General features: G+C 41.2%; 1 protein-coding gene across 4 annotated transcripts in view; it reads left to right on the top strand.

The window, feature by feature from the left end:
- The window catches only part of LOC110490335 (receptor-type tyrosine-protein phosphatase U), a 322,183-nt gene that overhangs the window by 111,924 nt on the left and 186,376 nt on the right, over positions 1–23,883 (top strand). For all 4 annotated transcript variants that reach the window (XM_021563683.3, XM_021563669.3, XM_090200408.1 and 1 more), the window contains exon 3: positions 17,824–18,095. In XM_021563683.3, coding sequence (XP_021419358.3) covers positions 17,824–18,095 — 272 coding nt within the window. The remainder of the gene's footprint in view (positions 1–17,823; positions 18,096–23,883) is intronic.

Raw genomic sequence — 23,883 nt, 5'->3', positions numbered from 1 at the left:
GGGGTGGCTACTTAGAAGAATATAAAATATAACAAATATTTAGATTTGTTTAGCACTTTTTTTGGTTACTACATGATTCCATATGAATTATTTCATAGTTTTGATGTCGTCACTATTATTCTACAATTAAAATAAAGAAAAACCCTGGAATGAGTAAGTGTGTCCAAACTTTTGACTGGTACTGGGTGTGTGTATGTGTATATATATATATATATATATATATATATATATATATATATATATATATATATATATATATATATATATATAAGTATAATTTTTTTGGAGCGGTGTAGACGAATATAGGGGAAACACAGCAGCCTATGTGCATGTGCAATCAGCGCCTGTTCTAGAGGTGCGTGTGTGTGCATGCAGTTGTGTTTAACTGTTACCAGCATGGGCAATGCGTATTCACAGGTTTTCCTAATGGATTCTCCTCACGTAGAAGGCCACTGACAGTAATGCAGAGTGAAACCTGAGCAAATTCTCTGTCTGTCTGAGTAATTCTCAAAGGCACACCCATTAATGTGGCCTGACTAGATTGATTGATGCCTCAGCGCGCCTCACAGTTTAAGAGAGGAGACAAGAGTCATAGATTTTGGAATTTGGAGGAGGATATTGTCAGGCATATAAAAAATATCTGTAGACACGTTGCACAACTGATACAGAACATCGTAGATACAGAGGAATGAGTTGGTGTGATACACGTTTCTCTTTACATTCTACACTCTCATAAAGAGCATCGGACAAAGTATTAGTTTTGTTTAACATTGATTTCAAAGCGTGGATCATTTATTTTTCAACTTAAGCTCATTAGTGCTATTTTAAGTGGATTTCATATTCTTAGGCTAGATTAAAAAACATGCCCTTTAAAATGTAGACTTTCTACAGGATGAATCCAGAGTGTAACAAAATCAAAATAACAAAGTTATTTCAGAGCGCTAGCTAGAGTATACTTTTTGGCTCCTTATCTAGTGTGGCGCCAGTCATTGGAGGCTCTGGTCTCTCTCCATCTGGCATGTTTGGCTGATGACATCAGCCTGATTTCGGAGGTGGTTAGTGGGGCTCCCCGGAGCTCCCTCAAGCTGGAGCTTGGCAGGGCTTTCCAACGCTGCTCACTCACAAACTCTCTGAAACCCAGCACGACACTCGCCATGGGTGCCTAATGGCCTTACTGCTCTTCAGAGTTTGGCAGTTGACAGTTTCTGATCCTTTTTAAGCAAGAGGCACAGATTATCCTTGATTAAAGATTTGTGTGTGGAACTTGTGGTTGGCTGACAGCACGTCATTCTTTAGAGAACTAAACCCAGCTAGAAATATTATTGATACTTCAATGCTCAGCAGTTAGTATTGTTGTGTAGTTTATATGTCCATAGCATACTAAACATAGGTATTGTGTATCATGATTCAGGTGTGATAACATTGAAATGCAGAATGAGTACCCTAAACTGTATGCAGTCTCTTTATCCATGCACAGAGGGTTTAGTAAAGCTTCTTTTGTCATGCTCTGTATCACCCATTGTATTAACCTGTCTCTGTGCACACCACTCTGTCAGAGGGCAGCCATTTCTACACAGGGCCAGAACCCATCCCATCATCTGTGACTACCTCTAATTAAATCCCACAAGGCACAGCCATCTTGGGAGGCTGAAGCCAACTAAGAGGGAGAAGGGGGGAAAGTGAGAGAGAAAGTGGGGGATAAGATTGTGAGAGAAGGAGGAGAAAAATCAAACAAGAAAGAAGCTCCTTGTAATGACTTTCCAATGTATTTAGTGGGACTACAAAAGCTTTTGGTTCCCACAAACTGTGTCTGTGGCTGAAATGTTTGTTCCTCTCTTCCCATTTTAACCTCATGACAAGGCCGGGATGTCACAACATGGAGGAAAGGCACAATGGAGAGGGCGAGAAATACTTCACTCCCCTAACAACTGGGAGCGGCAGCAATCCATAAGTGTTAAAACAAAAGCAGAAAAGCATTGTTTCTTCTGCCAAACCCCTGGGAAAAAATAAACCCTAATGCCTTCATGGTGAAAATCACTTCAAAACGTTCATGTTTTTCAAGCTGTAGAGGACTGGATTTATAAAACAAATTTGCCGAAGAGAAAAATGTATGGCCAAAAACAGAAAAAAGATTGCAGTCATTGCAGAGATTAGAGGGAAATGGTCAATATAATAAAAGAGGCAATTACCGTTGCATTATTTTGTGATGTGTCCAAATTCAAATCAAATGTTATTTGTCACATGTGCCGAATACAACAACCTTTTCGTGAAATGCTTACTTTACAAGCCCTTAAACAACAAAGCAGTACAGAAAAAAAGAGTTAAAAGAAAAATATAAAAGAGCAACAATAAAATAACAATAACGAGGCTACATACAGGGGGTACCGGTACCGAGTCAATGTGCGGGGGTACAGCTTAGTCAAGGTAATTGAGGTAATATGTACTGTACATGTACAGTTGAAGTCGGAAGTGTACATACACTTGGGTTGGAGTCATGAAAACTAGTTTTTAAACCACTACACACATTTCTTGTTAACAAACTATAGTTTTGGCAAGTCAGTTAGTACATCTACTTTGTGCATGACACAAGTAATTTTTTCCAACAATTGTTTACAGACAGATTATTTAATTTATAATTCACTATATCACAATTCCAGTTAGAAGTTTACATACACTAAGTTAACTGCCTTTTAAACAGCTTGGAAAATTCCATAAAATGATGTCATGGCTTTAGAAGCTTCTGATAGGCTAATTGACATAATGTGAGTCAATTGGAAGTGTACCTGTGGATGTATTTCAAGGCCTACCTTCAAATTCAGTGGCTCTTTGCTTGACAGCATGGGACAATCATAAGAAATTAGCCAAGACCTCAGAAACAAAATTGTAGACCTCCACAAGTCTGGTTCATCTTTGGGAGCAATTTCCAAACGCCTGAAGGTACCACATTCACCTGTACAAACAGTAGTATGCAAGTATAAACCCCAAGGCTTCAGAGAATTCAAATGGGAGGAGAAATGAAAAGGAGAAGTGTCTTTGCCCTTCCGTTTCCCTTGCTCTGAGATAGCCCCTGTATTTATATATATTTTTTCAATGGGAGCATCTCTCTGCTTTTACATCAATCTACTGTCGTTTTTTTCCCCCCTTAACCTTCTTAACCTCTCTCATTTGCTATATTCATAGTTTCTCATACTTATCTTTATCTTAGTGTGGTATTATCTCCTACTCCTACCCACCAGGGATCTCCCTCCCTCCTTGCCATTGTGGCATGCCTAGCATCCCCCAGTACAGCCTGTGACCAGGGTCTGGGTCCTGCAGTGCTCCATATGAGTTATGATGTGCTGGATCAGTCCTAATCTTGGTATGTATGTTCCTACGCCCTTGGGAGGATCAGCAGGGGATGAATGTGATTTTATCAGATTTCAAAGGTTTTTGAATCATAATCATAAAAGGTCATAATGCATTATATATCTCTGTGTCTGAGTGTGTTACTGTGGGTGCATGTATGTATGTATGTATGTATGTATGTATGTATGTATGTATGTATGTATGTATGTATGTGTGTGTGTGTGTGTGTGTGTGCATGCATGGGTGCATGTCTCTGGACATGTCTCTGGACCCACTCACTGTCACAGTCATACGCTGGACCTAGTTTTGTCCCATGGAATAAATGTTGTGGATCTTAATGTTTTTCCTCATAATCCTGGACTATCGGACCACCATTTTATTACGTTTGCAATTGCAACAAATAATCTGCTCAGACCCCAACCAAGGATCATCAAAAGTCGTGCTATAAATTCACAGACAACACAAAGATTCCTTGATGTCCTTCCAGATTCCCTCTGTCTACCCAAGGACGCCAGAGGACAAAAATCAGTTAACCACCTAACTGAGGAACTCAATTTAACCTTGCGCAATACCCTAGATGCAGTTGCACCCCTAAAAACTAAAAACATTTCTCATAAGAAACTAGCTCCCTGGTACACAGAAAATACCCGAGCTCTGAAGCAAGCTTCCAGAAAATTGGAACGGAAATGGCGCCACACCAAACTGGAAGTCTTCCGACTAGCTTGGAAAGACAGTACTGTGCAGTACCGAAGAGCCCTTACTGCTGCTCGATCATCCTATTTTTCTAACTTAATTGAGGAAAATAAGAACAATCCGAAATTCCTTTTTGATACTGCCGTAAAGCTAACTAAAAAGCAGCATTCCCCAAGAGAGGATGACTTTCACTTTAGCAGTGATAAATTCATGAACTTCTTTGAGGAAAAGATTATGATTATTAGAAAGCAAATTTCGGACTCCTCCTTAAATCTGCGTATTCCTTCAAAGCTCAGTTGTCCTGAGTCTGCACAACTCTGCCAGGACCTAGGATCAAGAGAGACGCTCAAGTGTTTTAGTACTATATCTCTTGACACAATGATGAAAATAATCATGGCCTCTAAACCTTCAAGCTGCATGCTGGACCCTATTCCAACTAAACTACTGAAAGAGCTGCTTCCTGTGCTTGGCCCTCCTATGTTGAACATAATAAACGGCTCTCTATCCACCGGATGTGTACCAAACTCACTAAAAGTGGCAGTAATAAAGCCTCTCTTGAAAAAGCCAAACCTTGACCCAGAAAATATAAAAAACTAATCGGCCTATATCGAATCTTCCATTCCTCTCAAAAATTTTAGAAAAGGCTGTTGCGCAACAACTCACTGCCTTCCTGAAGACAAACAATGAATACGAAATGCTTCAGTCTGGTTTTAGACCCCATCATAGCACTGAGACGGCACTTGTGAAGATGGTAAATTACATTTTAATGGCATCGGACCGAGGCTCTGCATCTGTCCTCGTGCTCCTAGACCTTAGTGCTGCTTTTGAGACCATCGATCACCACATTCTTTTGGAGAGATTGGAAACCCAAATTGGTCTACACGGACAAGTTCTGGCCTGGTTTAGATCTTATCTGTCGAAAAGATATCAGTTTGTCTCTGTGAATGGTTTGTCCTCTGACAAATCAACTGTAAATTTCGGTGTTCCTCAAGGTTCCGTTTTAGGACCACTATTGTTTTCACTATATATTTTACCTCTTGGGGATGTTATTCGAAAACATAATGTTAACTTTCACTGCTATGCGGATGACACACAGCTGTACATTTCAATGAAACATGGTGAAGCCCCAAAATTGCCCTTGCTAGAAGAATGTGTTTCAGACATAAGGAAGTGGATGGCTGCAAACTTTCTACTTTTAAACTCGGACAAAACAGAGATGCTTGTTCTAGGTCCCAAGAAACAAAGAGATCTTCTGTTGAATCTGACAATTAATCTTAATGGTTGTACAGTCGTCTCAAATAAAACTGTGAAAGGACCTCGGCGTTACTCTGGACCCTGATCTCTCTTTTGAAGAACATATCAAGACCATTTCAAGGACAGCTTTTTTCCATCTACGTAACATTGCAAAAATCAGAAACTTTCTGTGATGCAGAAAAAGTTATCCATGCTTTTGTCACTTCTAGGTTAGACTACTGCAATGCTCTACTTTCCGGCTACCCGGATAAAGCACTAAATAAACTTCAGTTAGTGCTAAATAGCGCTGCTAGAATCCTGACTAGAACCAAAAAATTTGATCATATTACTCCAGTGCTAGCCTCTCTACACTGGCTTCCTGTCAAAGCAAGGGCTGATTTCAAGGTTTTACTGCTAACCTACAAAGCATTACATGGGCTTGCTCCTACCTATCTCTCTGATTTGGTCCTGCCGTACATACCTACACGTACGCTACGGTCACAAGACGCAGGCCTCCTAATTGTCCCTAGAATTTCTAAGCAAACAGCTGGAGGCAGGGCTTTCTCCTATAGAGCTCCATTTTTATGGAACGGTCTGCCTACCCATGTCAGAGACACAAACTCGGTCTCAACCTTTAAGTCTCTACTGAAGACTCATCTCTTCAGTAGGTCATATGATTGAGTGTAGTCTTGCCCAGGAGTGGGAGGGTGAACGGAAATGCTCTGGAGCAACGAACCGCCCTTGCTGTCTCTGCCTGGCCGGTTCCCCTCTTTCCACTGGGATTCTCTGCCTCTGACCCTATTACAGGGGCTGAGTCACTGGCTTACTGGGGCTCTCTCATGCCGTCCCTGGAGGGGGTGCGTCACCTGAGTGGGTTGATTCACTGATGTGGTCATCCTGTCTGGGTTGGCGCCCCCCCCCCCCCCCCCCCCTTGGGTTGTGCCGTGGCGGAGGTCTTTGTGGGCTATACTCAGCCTTGTTTCAGGATGGTAAGTTGGTGGTTGAAGATATCCCTCTAGTGGTGTGGGGGCTGTGCTTTGGCAAAGTGGGTGGGGTTATATCCTTCCTGTTTGGCCCTGTCCGGGGGTGTCCTCGGATGGGGCCACAGTGTCTCCTGACCCCTCCTGTCTCAGCCTCCAGTATTTATGCTGCAGTAGTTTATGTGTCGGGGGGCTAGGGTCAGTTTGTTATATCTGGAGTACTTCTCCTGTCCTATTCGGTGTCCTGTGTGAATCTAAGTGTGCGTTCTCTAATTCTCTCCTTCTCTCTTTCTTTCTCTCTCTCGGAGGACCTGAGCCCTAGGACCATGCCCCAGGAATACCTGACATGATGACTCCTTGCTGTCCCCAGTCCACCTGACTGTGCTGCTGCTCAAGTTTCAACTGTTCTGCCTTATTATTATTCGACCATGCTGGTCATTTATGAACATTTGAACATCTTGACCATGTTCTGTTGTAATCTCCACCCGGCACAGCCAGAAGAGGACTGGCCACCCCACATAGCCTGGTTCCTCTCTAGGTTTCTTCCTAGGTTTTGGCCTTTCTAGGGAGTTTTTCCTAGCCACCGTGCTTCTACACCTGCATTGCTTGCTGTTTGGGGTTTTAGGCTGGGTTTCTGTACAGCACTTTGAGATATCAGCTGATGTACGAAGGGCTATATAAATAAATTTGATTTGATTTACTGTATACTGTATATTCAGGCGGTGGAGGATTTATTGTATACGCCTGGGTGTGGCTGTGAGTCACATGAAGATGATAAAAGAATGCATGAACAGTCTTTCTTCAACAAGGACAACATGATAGCAACACTAATTTACTCCTGGCGAACATAATACCGTTCAGAAGATCATACATACACATAAACAAGCATGCTTTCAGATGTTGCTTGTTGGTCCAGTACGCATATTTCTTCCGTCAGTTGATGAGACATTGTTTTGGGGGGATGGGAGTGTTTTTTGTAAGATATTGCCAGGTGTGGAGGAACAAAGCCTTGTTGCCTTGTAACCTGTCTAGTTATTCAAGCAGTAAATATATATATTTTTAACCACTTACCATTCTCTCTATTTTATTTTTCTCTTTTTGATGTAACTCATCGCTGTTAATGTTATTCAGTGAAGATTGTTTTAAAGTACATTATAGGTCAACAGTTCACTGCTTAAATAAAGGTAGGACAAGGCACTTTTTCTCACAAGTGCAGCTTTTCTAACATCAAAGTAATATCTTGGAATTATGTTGAATGGAACTTTGGGTTATTATTCTGGGTGCTGTTGAATATGTGTAACCTGTAATAGACAGAATATGCATCATCTATCCCACGCTTTCAAGTCCATATTTATCAACGAGATTGTCATGGAGATGGATTGAACCGGTGCCAACTCTTTATTTGAGGATTTCTGTAAGTCTCTAATGCCTATCTAAAGAATATAGAGAATGACATTCAAAATCAGTGAATGCCAAAGTGTTCCCTTCTGTTTATATGAAACTTATATTGTTCATTTGGCATAGAGACAAACAGGAGTAAACTTCATCACCTGCAAACAGGAGGAAACTTCTACACCTGCATTGCTTGCTATTTGGGGTTTTAGGCTGGGTTTCTGTACAGCACTTTGAGATATCAGCTGATATAAGAAGGGCTTGATAAATACATTTGATTTGAAACTTTGTTGAAGCTAACATCAACTCTAAGAAGTGTTTGTTAGTCAATGTGTATGTCTAGCGAGTAAATATTTACATATTATTTTACAAGGAGAAAATGACTCTGAGCATGAATGTTAATGAATGTAAATACTAGCGTTGGTTGGTTAACTCAAATGATTTTGTACTGCCACAGCAATTTACACAATATGGCAATACATAATGTCACTAAGTAATATTCCTCATGACATGTATAACTCACCTGTCATAATAGCAGCATAATACCTGTCGCACATACTGTATAGTCCAGTTATGAATTAACGAAATGTTGCTATGGCACTGCTGTTGACATACAGTATTAAGGCGGAATGTCAAGTCCATCATCCTTTTAAGTTTCCATCTTGAGGCTCCAAGTTGGCAACAAAAATATGAAGTCAAGCGTTAAACCAGGCAAGCTATTACAGAAACCTAAAAACCTATAGTCCTCTCTTGTGAATTAATAAATAGGCTAGTATCAGAAGTCAAGCTCATATTAAAGGTGACTGAGAAAGTGTATAATCATAGAGTTGATAATGGTAAGGGTTGACAGGTTCGGCTTTTCAGAAAAGTCAGATGACTGTTGTTTCATGAGAGGCGGAGGTTTCACCGTAATCATCATGTGTTGTGTTTAAAGGAGAGCCAGTTGAGGTTGTGTTGACCCCAGCTCTTTGCTGGAATAATGAGATGGTGGAAGATAACAAGAGTTCCATGTAACGTGCTGCTGCTAAAGAGGTTCTTCACACTGTGCGCTAGGATTTCAAAGTAAATGGATGGAGCTCAAGGTTAAAGTTGAACAGCATGTCCATCACTGCAGCATTCAAGTTATCTAAAGTTGTCATATTTTACAGTCCACCAGGGTCAATCCTTAGACCTTTCCAACATCTTGAAGCGAGGTCAGTACTTGTTGTATGTCCATGTCTATCAACCTTTCTGAACGAGCTACACATGCTGCACATGTTTTCAGGGCTTTAACTCAATGAGAGTCAAGGAACATTGTGCATCAGTTGAGATAGTGGACTGCACATTCCTCCCTTCATCATCACTTCTCCATTCTTGCTGTTTCTTGTCCTTGTAGTCCTACCGTCAAGCTGTGCATTCACTTTCATGTCCACCCTGAAACAGAAGGGCACGGTGGAGTGTCAGGCAAAGCGCTATGGCTGAGAGATGGACTTGCCCACCACCTCCCAAAATATCTCACCACAGTGAGAGATGATACAGCAACAAATTGGCCAAAGGTGCACCTTGCATCTTCCAACTCATATGTTTCGAGACTCCTTTGAGGAGGATTTAATAAAGGTGACAGCATCTGGGACAATAGTGCCAATAGTTAACTGTTTGAGTGTTTGTAGGTTTGTTGAGAGTTTGAGTGAGCCAGTTATAGTGGTGTCAAAAGGTGATTGTTTTTTTTGCTGAATAAAATGTATGTTGTATCGAATACATTTTTCTTTGCATATTTGATACCTCCAACTCTCTCACTGCATATTCAACACCTCCCCATCGTCAAGGGAGGGTAAAAGGCATCCATATAAAATGGAGAACAATACATGTCTCCCTACATAACATTAACTTGCAGAGACAACAGAGACGTGTTAAAAGCATGTGTATAAAACTAAGAGCAAACACAATTTCCCTTCACAGAGTCTGTGAGGAGAACATTGCCTGCTCATTTGCTCTTACTTTTACGAGTACCTCTGGGTGCAGAAACCGGAATGACTCTGAAAGATCTAATTAAGCAAAGCGCCTTGAGAGTGCTGAGATTTCAACCCCAGGAGCACTGACACAAATCAGGGGACGTCAGGCTGGAGAGGGGGAGATTTTGGTTGTACTAGACGCCTCTCGGGCCTTTAGATATGTGGCCACACCATCCCTCTCTACCCCTTTCACATAGGGGGCCAAGGGGCATCCATATCTGTCACTTCTTATAATAGATAATTTGTGGAACCTAAACCAAGGGAAGTTTCTCCTGTCTACAGTGGGGCAAAAAAGTACTTAGTCAGCCACCAATTGTGCAAGTTCTCCCACTTAAAAAGATGAGAGGCCTGTAATTTTCATCATAGGTACACTTCAACTATGACAGACAAAATGAGAAAAAAAATCCAGAAAATCACATTGTAGGATTTTTTATGAATTTATTTGCAAATTCACTTTTTTTCTGGCCACTTTTCCGTAAAGCCCAGGTCTGTGGAGTGGTCCTATGGATAGACACTCACATCTCCGCTGTGGAGCTTTGCAGCTCCTTCAGGGTTATCTTTGGTCTCTTTGTTGCCTCTGATTTTTATTTTTTTATTTTTTTATTTTATTTCACCTTTATTTAACCAGGTAGGCAAGTTGAGAACAAGTTCTCATTTACAATTGCGACCTGGCCAAGATAAAGCAAAGCAGTTTGACACATACAACAACACAGAGTTACACATGGAGTAAAACAAACATACAGTCAATAATACAGTATAAACAAGTCTATATACGATGTGAGCAAATGAGGTGAGATAAGGGAGGTAAAGGCAAAAAAAGGCCATGGTGGCAAAGTAAATACAATATAGCAAGTAAAACACTGGAATGGTAGATTTGCAATGGAAGAATGTGCAAAGTAGAAATAAAAATAATGGGGTGCAAAGGAGCAAAATAAATTAATTAATTAAATACAGTAGGGAAAGAGGTAGTTGTTTGGGCTAAATTATAGGTGGGCTATGTACAGGTGCAGTAATTTGTGAGCTGCTCTGACAGTTGGTGCTTAAAGCTAGTGAGGGAGATAAGTGTTTCCAGTTTCAGAGATTTTTGTAGTTCGTTCCAGTCATTGGCAGCAGAGAACTGGAAGGAGAGGCGGCCTAAGAAAGAATTGGTATTGTAGGTGACTAGAGAGATATACCTGCTGGAGCGTGTGCTAGAGGTGGGAGATGCTATGGTGACCAGCGAGCTGAGATAAGGGGGGACTTTACCTAGCAGGGACTTGTGGATGACATGGAGCCAGTGGGTTTGGCGACGAGTATGAAGCGAGGGCCAGCCAACGAGAGCATACAGGTCGCAATGGTGGGTATTATATGGGGCTTTGGTGACAAAACGGATTGTACTGTGATAGACTGCCCCCAATTTGTTGAGTAGGGTATTGGAGGCTATTTTGTAAATGACATCGCCAAAGTCGAGGATTGGTAGGATGGTCAGTTTTACAAGGGTATGTTTGGCAGCATGACTTTAAGGATGCTTTGTTGCGAAATAGGAAGCCAATTCTAAATTTAACTTTGGATTGGAGATGTTTGATATGGGTCTGGAAGGAGAGTTTACAGTCTAACCAGACACCTAAGTAGTTGTCCACGTATTCTAAGTCAGAGCCGTCCAGAGTAGTGATGTTGGACAGGCGGGCAGGTGCAGGTAGCGATCGGTTGAAGAGCATGCATTTAGTTTTACTTGTATTTAAGAGCAATTGGAGGCCATGGAAGGAGAGTTGTATGGCATTGAAGCTTGCCTGGAGGGTTGTTAACACAGTGTCCAAAGAAGAGCCAGAAGTATACAGAATGGTGTCGTCTGCGTAGAGGTGGATCAGAGACTCACCAGCAGCAAGAGCGACCTCATTGATGTATACAGAGAAGAGAGCCGGTCCAAGAATTGAACCCTGTGGCACCCCCTGGTCCGTGAGTTTTGGTGAGCGGCCCTCTCTTTGCAGGTTTGTTGTGGTGCCATATTCCTTCCATTTTTTAAATAATGGATTTCATGGTGCTCCGTGGGATGTTCAAAGTTCAAAGTTTTTGATATTTTTTTATAACCTAACCCTGATCTGTACTTCTCCACAACTTTGTCCCTGACCTGTTGGGAGAGCTCCTTGGTCTTCATGGTGCCGCTTGCTTGGTGGTGCAACTTGCTTAGTGAAGTTGCAGACTCTGATCTGTACTTCTCCACAACTTTGTCCCTGACCTGTTGGGAGAGCTCCTTGGTCTTCATGGTGCCGCTTGCTTGGTGGTGCAACTTGCTTAGTGAAGTTGCAGACTCTGATCTCTTATTTCAGAACAGGTGTATATATACTGAGATCATGTGACAGATCATGTAACACTTAGATTGCACACGTGGACTTTATATAACTAATTATATGACTTCTAAATGTAATTGGTTGCACCGGATCTTATTTAGGGGCTTTGTAGCAAAGGGGGTGAATACATATGTGCGTACCACTTTTCCATTTTTTATTTTTTATAATTTTTTGAAACAAATATTTTTTTTCACTTCACCAATTTGGACTATTTTGTCTATGTCTATTACATGAAATCCAAATAAAAATATATTTAAATTACAGGTTGTAATGCAACAAAACAGGAGTAAAACGCCAAGGGGGTGAATACTTTTGCAAGGCACTGTAGTGTCATGTAAAATTGTATATAACTGCCTTAATGTTTCTGGACCCCAGGAAGAGTAGGTACTGCCTAAAACTGTTTGAGTAGATCCTTAATACATATAAATACAAATACAAATACTGGAAGAAAGGAAAAGCCTGCACTCACTGTAATGTTCTTTACATTTTAATGTCTTTCTTTTTAGCAGCATTCAACAGACATCCACCCATATTTATAGATGGTTGTAGTACTGCTTCTTAATTGTAATACTGCTTCTTAATTTTTTCACAATCATAATTTACATACATTTTCTACTGTTTTCCAGAAGATCTTCAAAATAAAAGAAAAGCACACCAGTTTAATTAAAGTGTCTGACTACAGCGGACTTCTTGTCACCAGTTCTGATGTTGCTCTTGTGCTCTGTAATACGGACTTGGAATTCTCTCTTAGACTTTCCAACATAATAATAGCCACATGGGCATTTCAGTAAATAGACCACAAATTTTGTTTAACAGAAAATGTTACCCCTGATATACATTTTCTCCCCGTATGAGGGGGGGGGGGAATAAATTACCCTTGATCATTGCATTAGAGTTCTCACAATTATGACATGGAACATAGACTGAGGGGAGGGTAGATGGGAAATGCTGAGGGGGTACAGACAGTCGAAGTCGGAAGTTTACATACACTTAGGTTGGAGTCATTAAAACTCGTTTTTCAACTACCCCACACATTTCTTGGTGGTTAGGACATCTACCTTGTGCATGACACAAGTACCTTTTCCAACAATTGTTTATATACAGTTTATCTCACTTATAACTCACTGTATCACAATTCCAGTGGGTTAGAAGTTTACATACACTAAATTGACTATGCCTTTTAACAGCTTGGAAAATTCCATAAAATGATGTCATGGCTTTAGAAGCTTCTGATAGGCTAATTGACATAATTTCAGTCAATTTGAGGTGTACCTGTGGATGTATTTCAAGGCCTACATTCAAAATAAGTGCCTCTTTGCTTGACATCATGGGAAAATCAAAAGAAATCAGCCAAGAACTCTGAAGAAAGATTGTTGACCTCCACAAGTCTGGTTCATCCTTGGGAGCAATTTCCAAATGCCTGAAGGTACCACATTTATCTGTACAAACAATAGTACGCAAGTGTAAAGACCATGGGACCACGCAGCTGTCATAACACTCAGGAAGGAGACGCATTCTGTCTCCTAGAGATGAACGTACTTTTGTGCGAAAACCGCAAATCAATCCCAGAACAACAGCAAAGGACCTTGTGAAGATGCTGGAGGAAACAGGTACAAAGTGTCTATATCTACAGTAAAAAGAGTCCTATATCGACATAACCTGAAAGGACGCTCAGCAAGGAAGAAGCCACTGCTCCAAAACCGCCATAAAAAAGCCAGACTATGGTTTGCAACTGTACATGTGGACAAAGATCATACTTTTTGGAGAAATGTCCTCTGGTTTGATGAAACAAAAATAGAACTGTTTGGCCATAATGACCATGGTTATGTTTGGAAAAAGGGGGATGCTTGCAAGCCAAAGAACACCATCCCAACCGTGAAGCATGGTGGTGGCAGCATCATGTTGTGGGGGTGCTTTGCTGCAGGAGGGACTGGTGCACTTCACAAAATAGATGGCATCATGAGGCACAAATTTTTTGGGGATATATTGAAGCAACACCTCAACACATCAGTCAAGTTAAAGCTTGGTCACAAAAGGGTCTTCTAAATGAACAATGACCCCAAGCATACTTTCAAAGTTGTGTCAAAATGTCTTAAGGACAAGAAAGTCAATGTATTGGAGTGGCCATCACAAAGCCCTGACCTCAATCCTATAGAACATTTGTTGGCAGAACTGAAAAAGTGTGTGCGAGCAAGGAGGCCTTACAAACCTGACTCAGTTACACCATCTCTGTCAGGAGGAATGGGCCAAAATTCACCCAACTTATTGTGGGAAGCTTGTGGAAGTCTACCCGAAACGTTTGACCCAAGTTAAAACCTCTTAAGCTTACCCCCTACTTTTTTGAACATTCTGTTAAAAATCGCGCAACATTTCAGCGTCCTGCTACTCATACCAGGAATATAGTATATGCATATGATTAGTATGTGTGGATAGAAAACACTCTGAAGTTTCTAAAACTGGTTAAATCACGGCTGTGACTATAACAGAGCGTGTGTTTCATCGAAAAGCGCAAGAAAAACTGGGGACGTCACTGAAAGCTGAAAATAATATCCATGCGCCACTTGCATGTATTGTTTAAAGGACACCAAATTAAACATGGACACGCATGCAATTCTTACAGCGTCCACACGATGTCGCCATTGTCGTCATTTTCCTGATAATTATTTCTTGGGAAAACAAAGGAGAGGGATTCCATTTCTTCCGGTCTCCGACAGGATGTTTTGGAGGAGAGTTTTCCGACCATGATTTCAAGACGTGGAGCTATTGAATACACATCGCCCCGTGATCATTTTGATAGATTATAAACGTTTACTAATACCTAAAGTTGGATTACAAAAGTATTTCGAAGTGTTTTGTGAAAGTTTATCGGGGCATATAGGAGTGCCAAGAAAGATGCTCGTCAAAGGTAATGAATGTTTTATATTTTATTTCTGCGTTTTTGTGTAGAGCCGGCTACGCTAATTCTTTTGTTTACGTCGCCTTCAGGCATTTTGGGGTGTTGCATGCTATCAGATAATAGCTTCTCATGCTTTCGCCGAAAAGCATTTTAAAAATCTGACTTGTTGGCTAGATTCACAACGAGTGTAGCTTTAATTCAATACCCTGCATGTGTATTTTAATGAACGTTTGAGTTTTAACGAGTACATTTAGCATTTAGCGTAGCGCATTTGCATTTCCAGGTGCCTACTTGAGACGTCTGCGTCTCAAGTAGGATCAAGAGGTTAAACAATTTAAAGGCAATGCTACCAATTACTAATTGAGTGCATGTAAACTTCTGATTCACTGGGAATGTGATGAAATAAATAAAAGCTGAAATAAATAATTCTCTGTACTATTATTTTGACATTTCACATTCTTAAAATTAAGTGGTGATCCTGACTGACCTAAGACAGGTCATTCTTAGTAGGATTAAATGTCAGGAATTGTACAACTGTACATTTCTGAATGGAAAAACAGAGACCTTGGAGTGCAAAGAAGACAAACTTGATTATGTTGGTATACAGTATCTCCTGGCATTGTTGTTTTAGTCACGTTTGTGGGGACAGACTTGATAGAGGACAGATGCTAGGCGATTGGGGAGGAGGTTGTGTTGTCCTAATTACAAGGGGCTTTGGGGTTTGAGTTCTGGGTCTTAGTGGACTCATGTTTCATCAGTGATTACCCTCACCAACCTCAGCCTCACCTTGTTGCTGTAAATATCCAGCCTACTAGAGTACTCGTCCCTTTGTTTCAAATAGCCATAGCAGGCTGATTAAATGCCTGCCACACAGTCGTGCATGCCTCTGAACAAGGCTGTCACGATCGTCGTATTGAGGAGACCAAGGTGCAGCGTGATATGAATACATGTTCTATATTTAATGAAGAAAGAACACTAAAACAAACTTACAAAACGCTATATATCAACAGTGCAGACACAGGCAACTAGACATAGACAAAAACCCACCAAATACCCAAAGCAGATGGCTGCCTAAATATGGTTCCCAATCAGAGACAAGGATAAACACCTGCCTCTAATTGAGAACCAATCTAGGCAACCATAGACCTACATAAACACCTAGATGGTGAACAACCCCATAAACCTACAAAACCCCTAGACAGTACAAAACCCCTAGATGAGACAAAAACACACATACCACCCTCGTCACACCCTGACCTAACCAAAATATATGAAGAAAGCAAAGAATACTCAGGTCAGGGCGTGACAAAGGCAGTTAACCCACTGTTCCTAGGCCGTTATTGAAAATAAGAATTTGTTCTTATCGGACTTGCCTAATTAAATAAAGGTAATATAAAAATAAATAAATCAAATTAAATAGTAACAGAAATATGGACAATGACTGTCGGCCTATATCCTCTCACATTTAGCGTAATATTATATTAACTCCTGCAGAATTATGCATTTCTTGCAGTAAAATGATACAAAAATGTAATTTTGTCTTGGGAACAGAAATAAGATTTCTTTCTTTCAGCATCTCTTGACAAAATGTGAATTTGTGTGTCTTATCATTGACACTGTTATGCAAGCAGACAGTATTTCAACCACATAAAATATGCACCCATCATATTCCTGTTTCATAGTTTTTTCAGCTTTTCATTTTCTTAAAACTGGTCAAATTGGTGAAATTTGGACATTTTGCACAGGACCACTTTCCGCTGTTTGGAAGTTATTGCTTTTTCTCCAAGAGCGAGACTATATACAGGGGGGTACCGGTACAGAGTCAATGTGTGGGGGCACTGGTTAGTTGAGGTAATATGTACATGTAGGTAGAGTCTCCAAGAGCGAGACTATATACAGGGGGGTACCGGTACAGAGTCAATGTGTGGGGGCACTGGTTAGTTGAGGTAATATGTACATGTAGGTAGAGTCATTAAAGTGACTATATAGATCCACTTCACTTAGAATTCTGGGGCAACAAGTTATGACAGAAGAGAAGCTGCTAGTATCTAACTATAGTTGACAAACAAATGGCCTACCAAATGTCGGAAATTATCATATGGTTTACCAAATGTCATCAGTTATAATTTGGCTTACCAAATGTCAGAAACGCTAAGCAGAAAGTTTTCTAAATTACTGGTGAAAGTAGCCAGTAGGCTATACGGTCCAGTACAGAGTATCAGCAAAATAAGTTAATATTTAATTATGGTGGATCGAACTGGGCAGTTAGACTACTTTTTTAAAAGTGATTTGTTTGACAATCAGATGAAAACATGATGACACAACACCCATTATATGCAAAACTTAGCCTGCAAAAAACAACAATAAATTGGATAAGATGTTTACATGCCACAGTATCCTTTCTAAGATCAGCATATGTCAGGCATCTTATTCAAGTTTCCCATAACCATGATACAAGCTTTTCAGTTTATTGCAAATGGGATATGATGTTTATATGTGTCAACTCAAAAACAAACATTTTGACTATCCCGAATAATAATGGGATATTGGTGGGCATGTAAACGTTGTCAGTGAGGCTAGCATCTGAAGAGAGGTTACTCTCTTAGGAGGGATATGTCATTTAGATCTTTAGTGCTTCTATTCTATCCTCTGCAGAAATTTGAATGATTCCTTTCTAAAATGGGTTGAAAAATGCACTCCTACTCTAGTTAAGTTCTTTGGCCAAAATGAATGATTCAGTACTTGTAAACACATTCAGAATAACTTACTTACAATTACATTTCAGAACACTGTATCATTACCCAAAGGGAACTTGAAGGATGAGTCAGGTTAATCAGTTCATGCACCCCCCAATGGCGAAACACAAATGCAAAAACAGACATTTTGCTCATCGCTGAGTTTGGGGTCATATGCATTATCTCTGACCCTCGTGTGACATTACCCTTGTTTCTCTTTCCTCCCTCCAGGTTCATATATGCTGGTGAACTCTTCCCAGCATGCTGCAGGTCATCGCGCCCAACTCCTGCTGCAGACGCTGAGTGAAAACGACACACACTGCGTCCAGTTCAGCTACTTCCTGTACAGCCGCGATGGCCACAGTCCAGGGGCACTGCGAGCTTACGTTCGGGTCAACGGCGGCCCGCTGGGTAGCCCAGTATGGAACACGTCGGGGTCCCACGGACCACAGTGGCACCAAGTGGAGCTGGCTGTCAGCACCTTCTGGCCCAATGAGTACCAGGTAAAACCAGTGGCATCACTTCTGCTACTTTCAGTCTTTACACAGCATGCTTCAATTCTCCCACTGCGTCAGCTACACATAATAGTGGCTAGAATCTAACAGGCTCATTCTGATCCCATTTCCTTCATGTATGATGTTAATGTAGTCCGTATAAGGCCTAGTGAAGGTGTTAGATATTAAGACAAATATACAGCATAAGGGTAACCAGCCAAAAGCTGAGCCTGATCATCCAGGACTGTGTGTGATAACTTGACTGTTCTCCACAGTGAGATACTGTACGCCACGGGGAGACCTTGGTGTTAATCACATGCAAAGCTAGCTCAGTTTAATTGTCATTGCTCCCTTGGTAAATGTAGGCTTGTTACAGTGTAACCTACTGAGACTGTTTCTGCTAACTGTACATCCGCAGTTGAAATACACAGCACAACTTCACTCCCTCAGTGGCAAGTCATTATCCACTCGGAAGCAAATTTACTGGCAGCCACTGTTGGTACCTGTGCGCTTTCTATTGGCCTTCGGATGGCGCGACCGGGCCATAAATTACATTTATATATTCTGCAAACTCTGCAGAGCTGTCAAAAAGCAATTAAGTTGAGAAGTGTGCGGTTTTTTGAGAACTGTCAAACCCTTCGACTTAATTAACTTCCATGCTGTTCTGCAGGATCTGACCTTCAAGTGTAAATAATAGCTTTGTACAAACAGGAACCAAAGGTAGGATGACACTGTGGAATTATAACTACGCGGCCTGACAATGAGGGTTATTTAAACTTGACACACACAACACAACACACACACAACACACAAAGTTGTCAACACGTGTGGGTGGGCAGAGGGCCATGGGAAAAATCACCTCGATAATGTCTGACGTACGCAAAGCATTGACGAGCTTGCTCTTTCTCTCAACTTAATATTTGCTCGAGAGTCATCTCAGTAAATGTATCACTACATGAGAGAATTACAATGGCATTGTCAATCCCACCACACTCAGACCAGCTCTCACTTCAATGCTCCCTTTAGCAAAACAATTCATCAACTCAGTTTACGACCATTAATATGGCCATGGCAGTTTCCTATAGCAGAAAAACTAGGGATAAACGACATTCCTCTGGCTTATTTTTGATGTGTCTTCATTTGGCTTGCTTTACAACACTCATCTTCCTTCTAATTCTAACTCTGTTGTCCTCCTTCTCTCTACCCTCTGTCTTGGTACATGCTGCTTCACAGATCCATAAGCAGCACAGAGATGGCTCATGTGTGAGTTAGCATCACACCAGGGCTACCGAGGAGAGTCTTCACTTAGGAGAAGGAAGGACTAATGGACAGATGAGGAGTAGATGAGTCTGAAGACTGGTTGCAGCAACACACTTGACCGTTCTTGGAAAATACAACCTGTTAAGAAACTGTTTAAACTGTAGGCTGCAATCATCCATCTCAAAATTAAGATACCGTGATGTTATTTATCCAGAATAATACATCTTCTAGTTTTTGGCAAATTTTTGAAACCTTTTGGCCTATAGGGAAATTAATGTACTGATCGGTTCATGTACTGTATGTCTGACCATGGCTAGTATAGTGTAGCGCAGTGAATAAATAAATCGCAAATTATCTGTCTGATACGGTGTTTCCGCTTTTGAGTCCCTTCTCTGCAAAATATAATGATGTCCCCTTTCTGCAGTTACATAAAGAGTCATGCTGATGAAAATGGATAAATAAACAACAAACAATGCTGGAGAGATTCAAGCGGAGTGGAGTTGAACATGACTCGATCTGACCTGGCACGCCTCTCTCTATCTCTCTCTCTCTGTATTCACCAAGGAGCTCTTAGCTGCAACCCGTATGACATTAAATATTAAAGGACTTTGGTTACAGACGCCATGCAGAAAGCTTTATGGAATCTCTTTGGATTTGAAGTGATAGGTCAACAGAGAGTCAGGGTCTACTTTTGAAGGATGGAGAGAATAATGTTCCTCTGTCATGCCCATCATGCTAGTAAACCCAATGCACATTAAATTGACCGTATTATAAACCTATGAAGTCTTAAAATATAACTTCCTTAAATCTTTCAAGGCATTCCTGGATATACTTTCCCTTCGATGCTGTGATCACAGGTTTAGTTGATACATTTTTTTTATATTTGTAATGAATGGCTTAAAGACAACAAAAAATATTCCCAGTAATTGTAACATTTATGCCATCTGTAAAAATAAATAAAATTGTTAAATTACGAGCCTAGTTGGTATAACCATGGAAAAAGACAAGAACCTTCTCTCTAGCCAGCCATCCCCCCCGGGGGCCACTCGGAATGGCGCCGGAGGGGATGGCTGCTGTTTAATGGGCTCTTAACCAACCGTGCTATTTTGTTAGATCATTCACATTGTTTGTAACTTATTTTGTATATAATGTTGGTGCTATTGTCTCTTACGAAAAGAGCTTCTGGACGATTACTCACCTTGAATTGGACAAATAATTTTTCTTTAATGAGTGAGACAAAAGGGATTTACTCCAGACACCCGAACAGGCCCTCATCCCCATCATTCGCAGGAGAAAGAGGTGTCGCAGATGGAGATCGGAGTGCCTTGTGAAGATCCGGCGACAACTGGCTAATCTGCCTTTGCCATCGGTACTATTGGCCAACGTACAATCGCTGGATAATAAGGTCGACGAACTACAAGCACTTATTTCCTACCATTAAAACTGTAATATCTTATGTTTCATCGAGTCATGGCTGAACGACGACATTATCAGGCATGAAGGCAGACCACATTGAATAAACAATAGTTTTAATGATCCAACAGGGGCAGGCAATAGACAAGTCAAGGCAGTCAGTTGACAGGAAACCAGAGGTGAGGCAACGGTACCGGACGGCAGGCAGGCTCAGGGTAAGCAGAGGTCAAAAATCCAGCGGGGGTGTCGTCGAAATATTGAATCAAATATTTCTCAGATACCGGAGCTTGTGAATTCAAATATACTTTTATTACAAACAGTAACAAAACCGAGCAATTCCATGGAAGAACTGACTCTCCAATCTAAGTACTTGGCTTTTATACAGTCTTACCCTTACATAACATCATCACTCCACTTTATGAATCGTGTTGTCTTGCTTAGTTTCCATTCTCTTATTGGCTCAGACATTGGGGCAAAATTATATTGGTGGCGTAACATGCACACTCCTTCTGGTGCCTATAACTGATTAGCTAATGTTCCTTTCCAAAGGTCTTCACAAGTTCATGCCTATGTTGTCTATGTATGATTATCCCATGTGCAAGTCCAGTAGCCGTCACAAAATCAGATATGGCCCAGACCAGTCACGTTTTGTTGGTCTGCCTTGCCTCATCCACACGGATTCTGCTTACGTTGTGTTTTTTACACATCTAATATTTAAACTTATATCGATCCTTCTTTCTACTTCCAAGAGAACAGTATAGGTACTGAAAATCACCAGATGACTGGAAATTCTCGAACAGGGACAAAGGTACAGGTCGGTGGCAGGCTCAGGGTCAGGCAGAGTGGTCAGGCAGGCAGGCTCGGAGTCAGGACAGGCAAGGGTCAAAACCAGGAGGGCGAGAAAAGAGAGACTGGGGAAAAGCAGGAGCTGATACGAACCACTGGTTGACTTGACAAACAAGACGAACTGGCACAGACAGACAGAAAACACAGGTATAAATACACATGGGGCAGACAGGCGACACCTGGAAGGGTGTGGAGACAATCACAAAGACAGGTGAAACAGATCAGGGTGTGACAGACATGAATAATATGTTAGACACTGTATCGACAGGATAGAACAGCAGCCTCCGGTAAGACAAGGGGTGGCAACCTATGTACAGTGGGGCAAAACATTATTTAGTCAGCCACCAATTGTGCAAGTTCTCCCACTTAAAAAGATGAAAGAGGTCTGTAATTTTCATCATATGTACACTTCAACTATGACAGACAAAATGAGAAGAAAAAAATCCAGAAAATCACATTGTAGGATTTTTAATGAATTCATTTGAAAATTATAGTGGAAAATAAGTATTTGGTCACCTACAAACAAGCAAGATTTCTGGCTCTCACAGACCTGTAACTTCTTCTTTAAGAGGCTCATCTGCCCTCCACTCGTTACCTGTATTAATGGCACCTGTTTGAACTTGTTATCAGTATAAAAGACATCTGTCCACAACCTCAAACAGTCACACTCCAAACTCCACTATGGCCAAGGCCAAAGAGCTGTCAAAGGACACCAGAAACAAAATTGTAGACCTGCACCAGGCTGGGAAGACTGAATCTGCAATAGGTAAGCAGCTTGGTTTTAAGAAATCAACTGTGGGAGCAATTATTAGGAAATGGAAGACATACAAGACCACTGATAATCTCCCTCGATCTGGGGCAAAAATCCCAGAACAGCACGGGGTTCCTAGTGAATGACCTGCAGAGAGCTGGGACCAAAGTAACAAAGCCTACCATCAGTAACACACTACGCCGCCAGGGACTCAAATTCTGCAGTGCCAGACGTGTCCCCCTGCTTAAGCCAGTACATGTCCAGGCCCTTCTGAAGTTTGCTAGAGAGCATTTGGATGATCCAGAAGAAGATTGGGAGAATGTCATATGGTCAGATGAAACCAAAATATAACTTTTTGGTAAAAACTCAATTCGTCGTGTTTGGAGGACAAATAATTCTGAGTTGCATTCAAAGAACACCATACCTACTGTGAAGCATGGGGGTGGAAACATCATGCTTTGGGGCTGTTTTTCTGCAAAGGGACCAGGACGACTGATCCATGTAAAGGAAAGAATGAATAGGGCCATGTATCGTGAGATTTTGAGTGAAAACCTCCTTCCATCAGCAAGGGCATTGAAGATGAAACGTGGCTGGGTCTTTCAGCATGACAATGATCCCAAACACACCGCCCAAGGCAACGAAGGAGTGGCTTCGTAAGAAGCATTTCAAGGTCCTGAAGTGGCCTAGCCAGTCTCCAGATCTCAAACCCATAGAAAGTCATTGGAGGGAGTTGAAAGTCCGTGTTGCCCAGCAACAGCCCCAAAACATCACTGCTCTAGAGGAGATCTGCATGGAGGGGTGGGCCAAAATAACAGCAACAGTATGTGAAAACCTTGTGAAGACTTACAGAAAACGTTTGACCTCTGTCATTGCCAACAAAGGGTATTTAATAACAAAGTATTGAGATACACTTTTGTTATTGACCAAATACTTATTTTCCACCATAATTTGCAAATAAATGTGATTTTTTTTTGTCTGTCATAGTTGAAGTGTACCTATGATGAAAATTACAGGCCTCTCTCATCTTTTTAAGTGGGAGAACTTGCACAATTGGTGGCTGACTAAATACTTTTTTGCCCCACTGTATATATGCAAACAACAGCTGGTGCACGATTTCTAAGGAAGTATTGAGGTTTTTCTCGCCTGAGGTAGAGTATCTCATGATAAGCCATAGACCACACTATCTACCTAGAGAGTTTATCTGTATTGTTCGTAGCTGTCTATTTATCAACATAAACCAATGCTGGCACTAAGACCGCACTCAATGAGTTGTATACGGCCATAAGGAAAACGCTCATCCAGAGGCGGCGCTCCTAGTGGCCGGGGACTTTAATGCAGGGAAACTTAAATCTGTTTTACCTCATTTCTACCAGCATGTTAAATGTGCAAGCAGACGGAACATTCTAGACCACCTTCACTCCACACACAGAGACGCGTTCAAATCTCTCCCTCGCCCTCCATCTGGCAAATCTGACCATAATTCTGTCCTCCTGATTTCTGCTTACAAGCTAAAATCAAAGCAGGAAG

The sequence above is a fragment of the Oncorhynchus mykiss genome, chromosome 2, assembly GCF_057628025.1.
Source record: "Oncorhynchus mykiss isolate SJ-2025 chromosome 2, ASM5762802v1, whole genome shotgun sequence".
Taxonomy (NCBI): domain Eukaryota; kingdom Metazoa; phylum Chordata; class Actinopteri; order Salmoniformes; family Salmonidae; genus Oncorhynchus; species Oncorhynchus mykiss.
Note: the sequence above shows the minus strand (reverse complement) of the source record. Positions and strands in the feature narration are given on the sequence as shown.